Source organism: Sorex araneus, chromosome 2 (genome assembly GCF_027595985.1).
Source record: "Sorex araneus isolate mSorAra2 chromosome 2, mSorAra2.pri, whole genome shotgun sequence".
In the NCBI taxonomy this organism is placed as follows: Eukaryota; Metazoa; Chordata; class Mammalia; order Eulipotyphla; family Soricidae; genus Sorex; species Sorex araneus.
The window spans coordinates 40,350,017-40,367,691 of NC_073303.1; the positions used below are offsets into that span (position 1 = coordinate 40,350,017).

General features: G+C 40.3%; 1 protein-coding gene across 7 annotated transcripts in view; it reads right to left on the bottom strand.

Annotated features, from left to right (window-relative positions):
• SPIRE1 (spire type actin nucleation factor 1) overlaps nt 1–17,675 on the bottom strand; it is a 189,411-nt gene that overhangs the window by 94,364 nt on the left and 77,372 nt on the right. For all 7 annotated transcript variants that reach the window (XM_055124958.1, XM_055124960.1, XM_055124959.1 and 4 more), the window contains exons 3-4: nt 7,081–7,311; nt 1,580–1,705 (exon numbers count right to left, since the gene is read on the bottom strand). In XM_055124958.1, the coding sequence (XP_054980933.1) occupies nt 1,580–1,705; nt 7,081–7,311 (357 nt within the window). The remainder of the gene's footprint in view (nt 1–1,579; nt 1,706–7,080; nt 7,312–17,675) is intronic.

Here is a 17,675-nt window from a genome sequence, read left to right on the forward strand (position 1 = left end):
GCAATCTAATAACAAACACAAAAAGTGAATTTTTTAAATTATTTTTATACTAAACCTCAATAGAGGAAATAGCTTTCAGTTAGATCCTATATCTTCTGGTTCTTATGCATTTAGAATTATTCTTTAAATAACACAAGTTCACCCTTTCCACACTGTTAAAGCAGTAATTCCCTTTTGGTTTCAATTCTATAAAACCTTTTTTAAAAACTAAACTTCATTTTTCAGTATCTCATCAACAAAGGATGGACTACAAACAGTATCCTGGCTAGAGCAGAAAAGAAATGCTTAGAGCACTTATTCATGCGTGAAAAAGGCTTCATTTAAGGATTTACTAGTGATCTGGCCTTGTCACTTACTACCAAATCTGTTAGTTTTACATTTATAAGTATTCTTCTTCTTCTGTACATATCCCACTTAAGTGTTCCCCCCGCCCCCCCGCACTGTAAATTATTTTAAGTTTTAAACGAGTTACAGGAGCCAGAGAGCTAGTACAGGAGTTAAGCTCTTGTCTCCTAGGCAGCTGACTGGGGTTTGATCCATGGCACCACAAATGGTCCCACAAGCATTACAAGGAGCACAAAGCCAGGAGTAAGCCCTGAACAAGGGGATGTGTCTCCCAAACAACAATAACAACTAAAATGAACTTGAACTAGGCTATAGAAACTCAAGCTTGTTACATAGATATGACATCCACTAATTAGCATACATTGGACTTGTATTATATACTAGACACTAACGCTTTATATAGGTTTCATGAACTTTCACAACTGCCTGTGCAATAGAAAATATGGCAACATACACTGTAAATAAATTACAATGATTGTCCTTGGATCTTCATATAATATTTAAAATTCCGAGACGATGATAAATAATAAATTAGAAAAACAGCATTTTATTTGAATTTTAATAAACCTCTTCCATAAAATGCTTAATCAAATCTACTATAACATAGCTAAATTATCAGACGTTTTAAAATAGAAGAGTACCAGGAAAAGGGTGAAAAGGAACTGTTATGGAAAACTGATGCAACTACTTAACAGCACTTCCTATCTGTAGGGAAGTTTTATGAAAAGTCTTGTTTTATCAATCAAATTCACTCGCTGCATTTTATTTTTATTTATTTTTGGTTTGGAGGCCACATCCGATGTTGTTCAGGGGTGACTCCTGGCTACACACTAAGGAATTACTCCTGGTGGTGCTGGGGAACCATATGTGGTACCATGGACTGAACTCAGGTTGGCAGCGTGCAAGGCAAATATCCTGCCCACTGTGCTATCTCTCCAGTCCTTACCAAATTGCATTAAAAATTTTTTTTCTGGGGGGGGGTCACACCTGGCAATGCACAGGAGTTACTCCTGGCTCTGCACTCAGGAATTCCTCCTCCTGCAAGGCAAATGCCCTACCCGCTGTGCTACTGCTCCAGCCCCCCAAATTGCATTTTAAAGAATAAATTGATCTAAGCTGCTTCTTTCCCAATGGCTTTCAGAACTCATAAAGATAGAAAATATTTTCAATATAATGGGAAAAGTGACAACAGGTTTATCTTTCGTGACGCCAAAAAGTTGTAAGTGATGCTTACCTCCTTTGCACTTTTTATTTTAGTCAGAAATGTATGCAGCTCCATTGTCTCTGCAAACAGTGCACGACACACTGCCTGATAGTGATTTGGCGCCTCGGATTCAGTTGAGAGATGAGCAGCACATAACTACAGAAAAAGAAAATAATGGAGCTTACTTACAACTTGGCTGTTTCAGCGACTTACAAACAGACAGACCATATTCTGTATCAGATAAAAAGGCAACTTCTATACCTAAACCTTAATGCACCATAATACCAGCAAAGTCTACACAATTATGTGGAAGTTGATTGAAAGATAGATACCAGACAGTGTACATGGGCTTACTAGGATTAATCAGCTTCTATTTGAAGGATGAAATATACTTTAAAGTTTTAGTTAAGAGCAGAGAGGAACTCTCAACTGTTAAGTACTGATTATAGTAGCAGTTATTTCAATAGTTACCATTTGCTAATTATCAGACAATGCACTCATTTGACATGTCATATACAGCATAATCACTTACTCTTCAATGTAACTGTGAAATCTTTTTATAGAAAGGAAACTGAGGTAAGAAGGATTCAAGTGATATAGAGTTGACAAAAAAATATAAAAATTAAACACAGCCCTATAGAACTCTGAAGCCAGGGCTAATCCAATATATGCACATACTGAATTATGTCATGTAAAAGAAGAATACTAGCAAGACATATGAACCACTGAGAAGATACTTTATCAGTACAAGGAGTGAAACAAAGACATCAGAGAACACTCACTAATGATACTTTCTGTCATAAGATACATGTCTTATTGTATGGATTCCATAATTCTTACAAGCCATTTGTAAGTAAAAGATGTAATTTAATACTATATGCAATAATTTAGAAAATCAAATATTATATTATAAATCTAGTAAGAATAATTTTTTGGTTTTTTTTTGCTTTTTGGGTCACACCTGGTGATGCACAGGGGTTACTCCTGGCTCTGCACTCAGGAATTACCCCTGGCTGTGCTCAGGGGACCATATGGGATGCTGGGATTTGAACCCGGGTCGGCCACGTGCAAGGCAAACGCCCTACCCGCTGTACTATCTCTCCAGCCCCCGTAAGAATAATTTTTTAAGGAGAATAATTTTATCTTTCTACAAAATAATTTGTATCCATGCATAATAGTTATGTTTTAGATACTTCATTTGCATAAAAACTGTAAGTTTTTAATTTTTAGTAAATGGTATGAATTTACTTTTTGTATTTAATTAGAGAAAATGTATATTTTATTTTGATAATTTCTGGGGCCTAGAAGATGATTCAGTAGCTAAGAGCACTTGCCCAGCAAGCATGAAACCAAGAATTCAAATCCCAGCGCTACCATATGCTCTGAAGCAAAAGTATAGATATTTGGGATCTCCAGGGAAAACATGGCACAGTGGCTTGGAAGGATAAACAATGAGGATGTGAGTTTAATTCTCACATCCTCACAGAAAAGTTCTACACAGTACCAAAATCAGGCAAGAACTGTGTTATTTGGAAGCATGAAAAATAAAAACTGCACAGGGCTATCAATGCACAAAGAATAGAGTTTTTCATTATGGCCTCTCAGTGTCTGTACTGCAAACCATAATGCCCAAAAGCAGAGAGAGAGTAAGAAGAAAACTCTCTGCCATATGGGGAGGGGGTGGGGCTGGGTGGAGGTGGCAGGAGGCATATGGGGACATTGGTGGTGGAAAATGTACACTGGTTGAGGGATGGTGTTCGATCATTGTATGACTGAAACTCCATCATGGAAGGTTTTTAACTGTATCACACAGTGATTCAATTAAAAGATTTTAAAAATTAAAAATAAAAAGAATAGTTTTTGATCAGTTGTTTTTTTATTTAAAAAGTTTCCAATACAGGGGCTGGAGAGATAGCACAGCGGGTAGGGCGTTTGCCTTGCACGCAGCCGACCCGGGTTCAAATCCCAGCATCCCATATGGTCCCCTGAGCATGGCCAGGGGTAATTCCTGAGTGCAGAGCCAGGAATAACCCCTGTGCATCGCTAGGTGTGACCCAAAAAGCAAAAAAAAATAAAAAATAAAAAATAAAATAAAATAAAATAAAATAAAAAGTTTCCAATACATAATTATCATATCTACAAATAAAGCACAACTTCTGCAACTTCTACCTAACAAATTCCATATTATTATATTCCAATATAATGTGAAACATGGCACAACCAATGATTTTCAAATTTGTCTCTAATTCAGAGTATGAAATACACTTTTCTACAAGAATGCAAATGTACCGATGTATATATTTTATAGACAAGTATATAATCTAAGCATCTGATGTCACAACCCATTCACAGATTGTCTTTCACTATCCAACAGACAGGTGGTGGCAAATATGAATTTGCTTGAGCCCAGATGACAATAAATTTCCCCATTACATTTCGGGCAAGCCATAAAATCTTGGTGAGCTCATGGGCAACCTCCGGCTTTATGCTCAGGAGTCGTTCCTGGAGGTGCTGGCGGATGACATACACAGCCAGAGGCCTAAGCGGGGTTGGCTGCATGCAAGCTGCAAGCTATAAAATTAAAGCACGAATTCAGTAACATTCTAATCTCTGGCTAAATTTCCATTCCCAAACAGAATATGATGTAGCTGAAAAAATAAAATCTGTCAACTTAAGAGAGAAGTAAGTGAGCTTTGGAACAAGTAAATCTTAGAAACCCCTGGAAAACTGGACACAATTTGAGATTTAATGACTTTAAGGATGTGAGCATTAATATTATATTTTGCATGTTGAAGATTATCGGGAGGCGAGTTGGCATTCCTATATCCAAGTTTTAACACTGGTGAATGGAGAAATAACTTGAAAAACGAGTGCATGACAAATAAAAGACTGGTCTTACAGAGTATTTTTTTTCTTTCTTCCTGAATTCCAGTTCACCTTATAAATTCCCTCAACTGGCTATTCAAGGAACATTTATTGAAAATCTACTGTCATGAGCCAGATTCTATGAAAATGTTGATTCATTCAGGAATTTTATAGCTCTCTCTGAAGCCCAAAATAGGCCCTGAGCCCTGATGGGTATGGCCCTAAAAACGAAGAGAAAAAATACCATAAAGTGTCCAATAATACCACAGCAATACTGCTAACAAAATAAAAACTAAAAGCAAAGACATTACAATGGTTTAAACATATCAACTCTACAAAAAGTTGATTTACATAATTATGTCAAAATATGTATTATAGAACAATCTGACTCCCACCCCTTCCCACCCTTTTAAAGTGAATCTGCTTGTATAACCAGAGGCTAAAAAACATGGTGGTTATTTCCATGTCAATGAATTGCTTGATTTTTGTTCTTACAGGCATGACCTCATCTAACTAATCCGTATAACAACCCACTCAGGAAGCTGAGATTTATAAAGGCTTGTCAGGAGACTTGCAATTGAACCCGAGGCACTTTAACTCTAGAACTCTTGTTTTCCTGTACTTTAACAAAAGTGTATTATGTTTATATTAAAGGAAAAAGCCTAAAGCACTTAAGCGCAGGGTGTGCTATACAGTAAACATGAAGCATCAACTTTTATGGTTACAAAAAATTCAAATTAAAAAAGTCTATTAGATAAGAAGGGGAACATACTTAGAAGGGGTCTGTTCTGTATCTATCAACTCGAGTTCATAGGACACTAGACAATTAAACATTGTTGGGTTTTAGTTTATATTTGAAAAAGTGAGGGCTAAGTTATGTAATCTCTTAACCTGCCTTCTCTTATTCTATGAATAGAATTTTAGTTAAACCAAAATGTTGGCGCTTTCAAGGGTTCAATCTGGTATCACTGGGCTGTTCAATTCACTTTCTCTGCCTTGTCTAACAGCTGTCTAACAATGGGTGACTCCTAGGTTATGCATTTTTGTCAGAAAATATCTGGTTCACCTTTCTTCTTTTTAATATTTTAAATTGCAGTGTCATAGTTTATAATATGACAGACATCATTTACAGTTGCAGAGCTACCGTACCAATGCTCCCACCAGCATTTTAAGATCCCCACTACTGAGGAGTTGTCTAATTCCCTTATTTGTTTCTGCATGGATTTCTTTGTTTCCCTTTTTTATATTCTGCATATAAGTGCGCACACCCAGTATTTATCATTTTCTTTCTGACTCAGCTTAATACTCTCCAATTCCATCCAAGTTGCACAAAAACGCAATTATACCCTCATAAGTGAGGCATGTGAGTAGTTTCTAGGCCTTATTGTTAATAGTGCTGTGAAGAATTTGTTTTATCTTTTTTTGGCTAGGTATTTCTCTATAGAATTCTATTTTCTTCAAACTTTGAAGTTATTTTTCCATTTTGACTTCTAGTTTTTATTGCTTCTGTTACAAAGTCAGTTACAGTCTAAATAAACGGCGTTCAAGATTTTCACTCCCACAGACCAGTACTGGTCTTGACCTGGCAGCTGAAAACCACTGGTCTGATCCTCCTGAGAATAATGTAATCAATTCCCCTCTGATTTGACACTTTGTTTGAGGTGCTAACCAGTTTATAATAAAATTAGATTCTTTCACATGATCTATTTTCCCCTTGGTTTTTATGGGCTTCACGAATCTATGACATGGTATTTCGCATATTAAAAAAATTCTCTATCTGTCTTGAAACGTTTCTTCCATCCTCTACTCTTCTTTTAGGATTTCATTTACACATACCGTCTCTGCAGACCTCTCCCCATTTCATATATGTAAAACTGTATTTTAAAATGCAGAGAGTGGAGTCGGGCCCGTGCTCGGCTCCGGCCGGCCGGGTTTTCGGCCCGGGCGCCCATGCCCCTGCAGAGCCGGTGGATGTGGAACAAGCGGGAACCAGAGACAGCTTTAGGAATTGGTTTCTGGCAGAATTTTCCCAGGACTTTATACAGAAATCCAAAACCGCGCGGACGCTGCTGCGTCCACGCGACTTAACATTTATAATTGTCATCAATGTGAAAGGGTTCCATTTGAACAGGTCAGACTTGGGGGGGAAACTCCAAATAATAACAGTAAGTTTTTGTTGAAATATTGAAGGTTCTTAATGTAACAGCCACCTCTGGACTATGAGCTAAGCAAAAGCCCCACGCTGGCCAACGTGGCGTGGAGTACACCATACTATGAGGCGCAGGAAGGGGGATGAGGGGGAAAAATTAAAAAAAAAAAACGGAAAAGGAAAAAGAGAAAAAAAAAGAGAGAGAGAGAGTTATGTCAACTATAATGAGTTTTGTGTTGAATTATGGAATGTAATCAAGGTAAAGAAAAAATGAAGTGAAATTCATTAGTTATACAGTAGGGGGTAGGGGGTGGGGGCGGGGGGTAAACTGGGGTTTCTGGTGGTGGAATTTGGGCACTGGTGAAGGGATGGGTGTTTGAATATTGTATAACTGACATATAAACCTGAGAACTTTGTAACTTTCCACATGGTGATTTAATAAAAATTAAAAAAAATAAAATAAAATGCAGAGAGTGGAGACTTGATCGGAAGAAACCGGAGCTAAGAGAGGGCTCACCTTCATGACGTCTCTGTACGACCGGATGGCCGAGACCTTTCTCTTCTCCTCTTCCTCCTCCAAGCCTTCGTCGGCAGCCTCGTAGCCCTCGTCATGGCTGCCGTCGGCTTCCACCGTGTTGGCCATGCGGTCGATGAGCTGCTCCAGGGGCGGGCTCAGCTCCCGCTCTTCGTTCTCCTTCAGCCCATAGTCCAGCGCCTTATAGATGATGATTCCCAGAGACTCAATGACCTGCAATAGTGGAGAAGGTGCTCAGTTCCAAGGATGAAGTGCTCTCTGAGTGCACTCAGAATGAGCCCTGGGGTGCCCTCCACCACCCCCAAAAAGTTTAATATGACAGGAAGGAAAAAGCCTTGCAGTTCTGGAGCTGTTCTAAACACAACAGAATGATTGTCATCATATACACTAAACTCTAAGGCATTAAAAAGACCCTTAAAATCAGGTATCTACCTTATCAAGAAAAGAAGTATTTTCTCAAAACCAATTTCAAAATGAACATAAGGCTTAAAAGTTCTCAATTTCCAGCTCTCTCTGCTGCTGCACAACCATGGGCGCGGAGACCAGCTAAACTACTTTGGGCACCAGCAGCTTCGTGCAGAAATGTCTCTAGACTGTGAACTGAGCCCCGGCTGCCATTTTATTGCAGTGATGCAATTTCTGGCAGAAATTTCCCTGGACTTAGTTACTAAAATACAGAAATCCAAAACCGTGCAACCTCATATCTCTTCATTGTCAGCAATGGAAAACAAATTATCAAATGCTTCCTTTTCAACAGGTCTGACTTTGAGGGGGGAAACTCCAAATAATAATAGTGAGTTTTTTGTTGAAATATTGAATGTAATCAAAGTAAAGAGAAAAGTAAACTGAAATTTATCAGCTACACAGGCGGGGGATGGGGAGGTATACTGGGGTTCCTGGTGGTGGAATATGTGCACTGGTGAAGGGATGGGTGTTTGAGCATTGTATAACTGGGACTTAAGCCTGAAAGCTTTATAACTTTCCACATGGTGATTCAATTAAAAAAAAAGTTCTCAATTTCCAGTTTTAAAACACCTTTTTTAATAAACTATTTCTCACTGCAAATATATTTTCATTCAAATGGTCAGACCTCTAGACAAAGTTGTTTTGTGTGACAACTGATCTTCTGAGTTTCAAGTCAGCTGAGTCACTGTCACCTTCCCACCCACCCTCCCACCATCCTGTTTGGGGAGGGTGCTTTTCCTTGGTTTCTCCACACACACAGAACACACAGGCGTCACAGCACTTAATTCTCACCACAGGTGGGGACTGTGTTACAACAAGGTTCTGAGCTTTCTTTTCTTTTCTTTTGGCCACCTCTGGCCACACTCAGGACTTATGCCTGGCTCTGCACTCAGGAATCACCCCTGGCAGTGCTCGAGGGACCATATGGGATGCTGGGGATCAAACCTGCACATGCAAGTGCCCTACACACAGTATTATCATTCTGGCCCGAGATCTGAGCTTTCACTTCAGTTTTCATCCATTATATAAGCTAACATATACATTATATATACATATGTATATATACATTATATATATTATATACATGTGTGTATACATAATGTATTTTGAAGCTTTCTTAACTTGTATTTCTAGTCAAGAAGAATCTGTTGCCCACCTTTCCTGTCTCCATTTCCATCCATTTTATACATGATACCAAATTAATCTTTCTGAAGCAGTTTCAAACTACTTAACATAACAATGGTCTACTTTTATTAGCCACAATTTTTATCTTTCTATATTTTAAAACTTTTCAAAATGTGTAAAGTCCAGACTCTCCAAGGACCTACAGGATATGTATATTTACACAGAAAGAGACTATTCTAAGGAACTGGCTTACATAATTAGGGATACTGAAAGATCTCATGTCTGCAGGCTGAGTCAGCAGATTGGATGCCTAAGAAAGTTGGTGGCATGATTCCACAGTGAAGGCCACAAGCTCAAGACCAGGGGAGAGGGAATATTTAATCTGACTCCAAAACAGGGATAAAGGCCAATGTTCAAAGGCCATCTGGGAGAACAGTGCCCAACTAACTGGCTGGCTTGAAGGCTTTATTCAGGTTCTCCTTGGATAAGGGATACTCTATCACGCTGATCTGTTCTGCTCAGTCTATCAAATTAAACATTGATCTTGTCCAAAAATGCTTTTATCAAAATACCCAGAATAATGTCTGAACAAATATCTGGCAGTTTATGGCTCAGTTAAGCTGACACATAAATAAGGCCTTGTCAACTTGGTACTCATACATATCTTCTTCTTTTTATGTATTTATTTTGTTTTTTGAGCCACACCTGGCAATGCTCAGGGGTTACTCCTGGTTCTACACTCAGGAATGACTCCTGGTGATCTCAGAAGACTATATGGGATTCTGGGGATCAAAACCAAGTCGGCCACATATGAGTCAAGTGCCCCACCTATTGTACTATATCTCTAGTCCCTCCTATATATCTTCTTAAAGCTTAGACCCTAAGAAACATATTCTAGGGTACCAATTCCACCTACAGAATAGTTATTCTGTTATTTTTGTCTTTTACTTTGGGTCACACCCAGTTGTTCCCAGGGCTCACTCCTGGCTCTGCACTCAGGGGATCTTAAGGGGTTCCAGGGATTAAACCTGGGTCTACTGTGTGCAAGGCAAGAGCCTCACCCACTTTAACATCACTCAACCCCAGTTATATTGCATTTACCCCCAAAATATAATCCTTTCTCAGAAATGGGTCAAAATACTTGAGGATATTAGAAAGAAAGAAAGAAAGAAAGAAAGAAAGAAAGAAAGAAAGAAAGAAAGAAAGAAAGAAAGAAAGAAAGAAAGAAAGAAAGAAATTGCTGGTTTAAAAAAAAGGTTAATGCCAACTAAGTAACCTCTCAGAATACAGACATATTTTCCTCACTGATATTATAATTCTCCATCTTGCTCACAAGAGTATTTTTTTAAAATTTAAATTCTTTAAAAAATTTTTCTGCTTCATCGACTTTAGGGGGGAGAAACTCCAAATCAATAATAGTGAATTTTTTTGTTTAAATATTGAATGTAATCAAAGTAAAATGAAAGTAAAGTGAAATTTACCAGTTACACATGCGGGGTGGGGGAGGTGGGAGGGAGGGGGGAGGTATATTGTGATTTTTGGTGGTGGAATATGTGCACTGGTGAAGGGATGGGTGTTTGAGCATTGTATAACTGAGACTTTAACCTGAAAGCTTTGTAACTTTCCACATGGTGAATTAATAAAAAAATTAAAAAATTTTTTTCTGCTTTCTGGGTCACACCCAGTGATGCATAGGGATTACTCCTGGCTCATGCACTTGGAATTACTCCTGACAGTGCTTGGGATGTTGTGAATTGAACCTAGGTCGGTCGGGTGCAAGGCAAATGCCCAACCCGTTGTGCTATCGCTCCAGACCCAAGAATATTTTTAAGAAACTAACAAAATACTCTGGTAACTTCATATTTAATAATTATATTTCTCAAATGCAAAGTTTCTTATTAGTTTATAAAGCTAATGTCCAATGTGCATACACAGTTCCTTGTATGGGTCAGTTCATTCATTAGTTCAGTTAATAGATATTTACAAAGAATAAATGTATATGGCAATGCAGAAAGAGCTGAGGTCTCTAAATTTCACAGAGCTTTTGTTTTGGGAAAAATAGATAATAAGTCTATTAATTGTGTTCAACTTTAGAATTAAAAAAGAGAGGGGCTTGAGTGATAGCACAGCGAGTAGAGCGTTTGCCTTGTACATGGCAGACCTGGGTTTGATTCCCAGCATAGGTACCCAAGCACCGTCAGGAGTGATTCCTGAGTGCATGAGCCAGAAGTAACCCCTGTGCATCGCCAAGTGTGACCCAAAAAGCAAAAAAAAAAAAAAAAAAAAAGAAGAAGAAGAAGAAGAAGAAGAATTAAAAAGAGGACGGTTATAAGAAGATCTTCTAACAGGGAAGGGAGCTTTAAACAAATGTGAGAATCAGGAAAGTCTTCATTAAGAAAACCAAGATCTGAAAAATAAGCAGAGTTAATCTGGAAAAAAAGAGGCTTAAAGTGAGTCTCAAAGGGATAAGTCTGAAGGTCATCATGTCAGGAAGGACGTGGACCGTCTATAGATAATACCAATGACTAGAGGAAGGCCCCGAGGAAGGCCTGAAAGCTGGGGAGGACACGTCACACGTCACATAGGCCTCACATGGGATTTCTGTCAAGTACTAGCATAGGCAGGGCATTACGGTCTTTGAGGAGTGAGGCGATCTGATACTATTTCTATCATTAAAATATATTACCCTGGGGCTGGAGCAATAGCATAGCGGCTAGGGCGTTTGCCTTGCACACGGCCGACTCGGGTTCGATTCCCAGCATCCCATATGGTCCCCTGAGCACCGCCAGGAGTAATCCCTGAGCATCACCTGGTGTGACCCAAAAAACAAAAAATAAATAAATAGATAAATAAATAAAATAAAATATATTATCCTACTTATCAAAACTGTGTAGACTAGAAGGCCCAGAAATAAACTCACAAAAAAATAGCTCAACTTTGACAAGATAGCAAAAAGAATTCAATAGAAAAAGGACAGGCTTTTCTTTAAATGGTGCTGGAAACTTACATGCAAAAACATGAATCCAAACACAGTCTTCCCACAAAAATTCTCTCAAAAGAGATCACAAATCTGGGGCTGGAGCGATAGCACAGTGGGTAGGGCGTTTGCCTTGCACACAGCCAACCCTGGTTCGAATCCCAGCATCCCATATGGTCCCCTGAGCACCGCCAGGAGTAATTCCTGAGTGCAGAGCCAGGAGTAACCCCTGTGCATTGCCGGGTGTGACCCAAAAAAGAAAAAAAAAAAAACAAAATCTAAAAGTAAAATGCAAAACTTAATAAACTTTCAAACCAAAAGGATAAAATGCTGCTTTTGGTAATTATTTTTTTTATGTAATTTACTGCCGAAGGCACAATCCAGGGGAAAAAAAATAAAGGTAACTTGGACTACTTACAATTTAAAAATTCTGCTCCATGAAAAGCACTATTCAGAAAAAAAGTTTTCAAAGTCAAAGCTGGGACAAAATGTTTGTTGGACACATATCTGGTTAAAGACTGGTATCCAAAATACACAAACTCTTAAAGCTCAGTGAGAAAATAAACCCAATTACAAAATAGTCACAAGATCAGGACACCTCAGCAAAGAAAATAAATAGATGCCAAAGAGCATATGAAAATATACACAGTTTTTAAATTAATTTTTTTTAATTAAATCACTGTGAGATACACAGTTACAACGTTGTTCATGACTAGGTTTTAATCATACAATTTCCAACACCAGTCCCTTCACCACTGTACCTTTCCCACCACCAATGTCCCCAGTTTCGCTCCCACCACACCCCCTGCCTCCTGCCTCTATGCTCGGACAGGTACTTTACTCACTCTCTCTCTCTCTCTCCTCCCTCCCTCACTCTCTCACTCTCTCTCTTCTCCCTCCCTCACTCTCTCCTCTCCCCCCCCCCTCTCTCTCTCCTTTGGGTCATTATGGTCTGCAATACAGATGCTGAGATACTGCCTCTATGCTCGGACAGGTACTTTATTCTCTCTTTCTGCCCCTAGGCCTCCCTTTGGGACATTAAGATTTACAATAGAGATATCAAAAAGGCTATCATGTATTTTCACCTCAGTTCTTGCCCAACTGTTGTCCAGAGTAATCATTTCCAACTATTACTGTCATATGGTCCCTTGACAGTAATATGGACATTCCCCCCAAAACTAGGAACTGAGCTCCCATTTGACCCAGCAATACCACTTCTGGAAATGTACCCTGGGGGCCCAACCACACACGGCAGAAACACCATCTGCACTTCTGTGTTCACTGCAGCACTGTTCACAACAGCCAGAATCTGGAAACAACCAAGAGTCTGAGAGCAGACAAGCGGACAAAGAAACCACGGTATATCTACACCATGGAATACCACACAGCTGCTGGGAAAAATGAAGTCATGAAATTTGCTTATAAATTGATGAACGTGGAGAATATTACGCTGCCCAAATCTGAAGAAAAGGAACAGACACAGAATCATTGCACTCATTTGTGGGACATTAAAAATATATATAATACAAAGTTTAAAAAAAAAATAAAATTAAAGAATAATAAGATTACACATAGGCCTATTAGAAAAGTTAAATTCAAAACCCTAGTGTGAGAGCTGGCAAGGGAGGAGGTTGAGCAACAGAGAATCCTGCGGGCACGTGAGAGCACAGCGGGGAGGACTCCCCTGCAGGAGGCCGGCCCAGTCCAGCCCGAGCACTGCCAGTGCAACTCAAACCCAACAACGAAACACAAAGGACACAAAATGTTCCGTCACTGTGGAAGACACTCTGACACTTTTTCATACATTCAAACAATTTGCTCCTTGTGATTTATACAAATAAGCTGAGAATTTATGTCCACACAAAAACCTGTACGGAAATGTTTATAGGAACTTTATTCCTACGGTTTTCAAAACTTGAAAGCAACTAAGATAAATTTCAATAGATCAATGGGTAAAAAAATGATGGCATATCCGTAATAGAATTTTTAATTCAGAAACAAAACGAAGTTAAAAGAAAAAATAAAGAAACAAAAAGAAATTAAATTAGCTCTATCCAACTACGCTACGTGAAACAGGTCAGCGATCAACACTATAGCATTCTAACTATGTAATGGTTAGAAAAGGCAGAACAGTGAAGAAAGAAGGAAAGTTCAGCGGCCGTCAAGGGCTTGTGGAAGGCAAGAGGACATGGAAGGTAGAGCACATGTCATTGCAAGACAACTGCTTCGCACAGTCAGTAACAAGGACACACCTGCTACATCTGTCAAAACACAGAATGTGCAACAGTATGAACGTGACAAACCACAAACCTGAGCCAACAATTATGCTTGATAGCAGCTCATCAAAGACTAACAGATGTAAACAATCAGGGAAACTGAGGGAGATGAAAGGAGCCTGTGAGAATTACTTTACAAGCAAATTTTCTGTAAGCCTAAAACGACTTTATTTTGTACTGGTGGGGGTTGGGGTGCTCCCAAGCTGTGCTCAGGGGCCCAAGCAGTGCTCAGGGGCCCAGAGTCCATCCCTGCAATATTAGATCAACCGTGCTGGATGGGTCAACGCTTAGCCCTGGCGTGATGCTACTAAGGCGCAGTGGAGGTTGCACGGGGCGGGGGCGGGGGGAACGCCAGGGCCACAGCTGTTTAAGGTGGTGCTGGAGGGGAGCATGCAATGCTGGGGGTCAAACTCAGTCTCCCTCTGAACTGACTTTAAATAACATCTATTTTATTTTATTTTATTTTATTTTAAACAGACAGAATGACGTAAAAAAAAATACAATACCAAGGCTGAGAGGAACTGAGAGTGGGAGCACATGCCTTCCAGGCTGAGTCAGAGCCCCAGCAGTGCTTGCCCGGCCCACTGATGACCACCTGGCGTGACCCCGAGCAGGGCTGGGCACACAGTACCATTGAGTCATAAGTCAAAACTCCAAACCATCAGGCCCACAGCGCTGGCCTGAGTAAGGCTGGGGATCCCCCCAACATCACATGAAAGGCTCTTTAACAAAAAAAAAAAAGTACAGCATTGGAGAATGAATGAGAAATGGGCCAGAGCAGACACGGGAAGATTAGTAAGGAGGCTAATGTGGCAGAGTTTAATCTGGGGAAGGAATGTCTTGCACTAGGGTGATAATCATGAGTAGAGCGAAAACAGGATTCTGAAAGCTTTCAGTGGGTAGAAAGGGTGGCGGGGGGATGCTGTGAAATGAATTCAAAGTAAGGAACAGGAATTAAAGTGATCTCTGGATTTCTTAGATGACAATAATTTGACAGAATGCCATCATCATCATCATCATATCCCGCTGATCGTCAAATTTCTTAAGCGGTCTCAGTAATGTCTCCATTTGTCCTAGCCCTGAGATATTGCTCAAGGCCCCTCTCCACACATTCAGACGAGCCTTGTGCATGAAGGAACCGGCAGAGGAACCCAGGTGTGTGGGACCCAGGGATGAGACCTCCAAGCCTGCTTGGATCAGGACTGGGCCTCTTCCACCCAGATTCCCCATTTTCCAGTAGCTAGGCGGTCACACCTAGGGACTGCCCCCGGCGCTGTGTAATCCCACCGACGGTCAACATTCAGAGACTGTAATACCAAGCTCAAGGACATCTTATAGCCTAGCTCTCCCTCTGGGAGAACCTGGCAAGTCACCGAGTTTCCTGCCCACATGGGAGAGCCTCACAAACTCCCCATGGTGTATTCATATGCCAAAAACGGTAACAATGATGGGCCTCATTCCCCTGACCCTGAAGAAGCCTCCAATATCTCAGGGCTATCTCTCAGGACAGAATGCCAGAATGCTAATTAATATTTATATATTAACATATACTAATTTATAAATGTTGGCATATCGAATACGCCACGGGTAGCTTGCCAGGCTCTGCCATGAGGGCAGGATACTCTCGGTAGCTCGCTGGGCTTGAAAGTATTACTCGTAAATGAAACCACAGGGTAAAATAGTACAATAAAATTGTACCACATTTAATAACTATGGCTGAAAAATAAGGTATAGATAATTTTCTGCTATTAAATTTACAGTTCATAGCAGTTATACAGCACTATCATCCTGTTGTTCATCGGTTTGCTGGAGCAGGCACCAGTAACGTTTCCATTGTGAGACTTGTTGTTACTGTTTTTGGCATAATCGAATATGTAGCTTGCCAGGCTCTCCGAGAGTGAGGAAGGGAGGAATCAAACCCGTAGGGCGTTTGCCTGGCATGCAGCGGACCCAGGCTCGATTCCTCCCTTCCTCCCTCTCAGAGAGCCCGGCAAGCTACCAAGAGTATCCCGCCCGCACGGCAGAGCCTGGCAAGCTACCTGTAGCGTATTCGATATGCCAAAAAAGTAACAAGTCTCACAATGGAGACGTTATTAGTGCCCGCTTGAGCAAATCGATGAATAATGGGATGACAGTGCTACAATGACAGCAGTTACACTGATTTGAAAACATGGAGCTCAGTTAGACAATAAACATGTCAGAGGAAAAAATTTTTTTCACTGAAAGTGAAGCACATTTTTCTGGAGAGTAAGAGTTAATCCACTAATGTAGGTTTCTTTCCTCTTAGTACATCACTGGTGCCCACTCCAGCAAATCAATGAGCAACGGGATGACAGTGATACAGTATACAGTGAATTTATAAATTTACTAGCTAAAGAAAAAAATTCTAGAGAAAGACAAGCTTAAGTTAGGGATGTCAGCTCAGCAGCTCCCTGGGTGGGCTAGAGCAGAGAGCTATGAGCTGAGCTCACCCCGTGGGGCTCGTGGGCACGGGCCTGGCCAGAGGAAGTCAAGGGAGCGTGTGAAACAGCCTCAGGGGAGAAAGTAGATAAGAATAAAACTTGAACATTTAATGATTGGCCAGGGCCTGAGACATCAAGAGACAACACTGTGAGGGAGAAATAATATCAGGGAAGGGAGAGAAGGATGAGGCCAGAAGGTCATTTCACAAAAACTGAAGAGAAAATATTTCAAAAGACAGGTATCCATATCCGATACATTTGTACTCAATATGTATAGGAAATAAGAACACCCTAAAAAATAAAAACTGGATTTATCATTGGCAAATTTAGATAAGGACAGCCTGGGTGAGAAATAGACAAAAAACTTCAAGGGTATACAAAACACTCAACATTTTTACGCAGAACAGGAAGGGATGAAGGCTGCAGGAAAGCACAGGTAGGATTTTATTCTAATTCCTTTAGAAAGAAAAAGGTTTTAAGTATGCTTAAATAGCAATGAAAAGGAAGCAGCAGAGAAAGTTGGAGATACAGCAGAGAGGTTAGCATTTACAGTTACTCTACGCTTTATTTGGTAAATAAGACCCCTCTCACATGAAGGGTTTAGTTACCTCCTCCCTTTACCCCACTGCCCAGATTTTTCCCTGAAATCGACATCACATTTTTCCTTTTGCTTTTATTAAGTGGCCCAAAGGTTCATTTACAAATGCATGACTTATTTTTTCACTTGGACATCAAAAGAACGACTGGCCGCCCACCTACAAGATGGTCAGATTTTTTCATCAAAACCCTGAATGAGGGGCTGGAGCAATAGCACAGCGGGTAGGGCACTTGCCTTGCACACAGCCGACCTGGGTTCGACTCCCAGCATCCCATATGGTCCCCTGAGCACCGCCAGGAGTAATTCCTGAGTGCATGAGTCAGGAGTAACCCTTGTGCATCGCCGGGTGTGACCCAAAAAGAAGAAGAAGATGAAAAAAAAAAAACCCGAACGAACGGTTTGAGGCTCTTCAAAGGTTTCCAGAGTGAGCAGACACCATTGGGCTACACTAGAAGGCGACAGGGACGAATGGAGACGTTACTGGCGCCCACTCGAGCAAATCGATGAGCAACAGGATGACAAGTGATACAAGTGATATTTTCATTTACTTTTATTGGTGCTTTCTATGTGCCATGTGCCATGAATTCATTAACATATCACTCTGTCTTATCACGAAAAGTCTTACAATACGAAAAAAGCTTCCATTCACAACTTAAATGCTGTGCCTATCATTT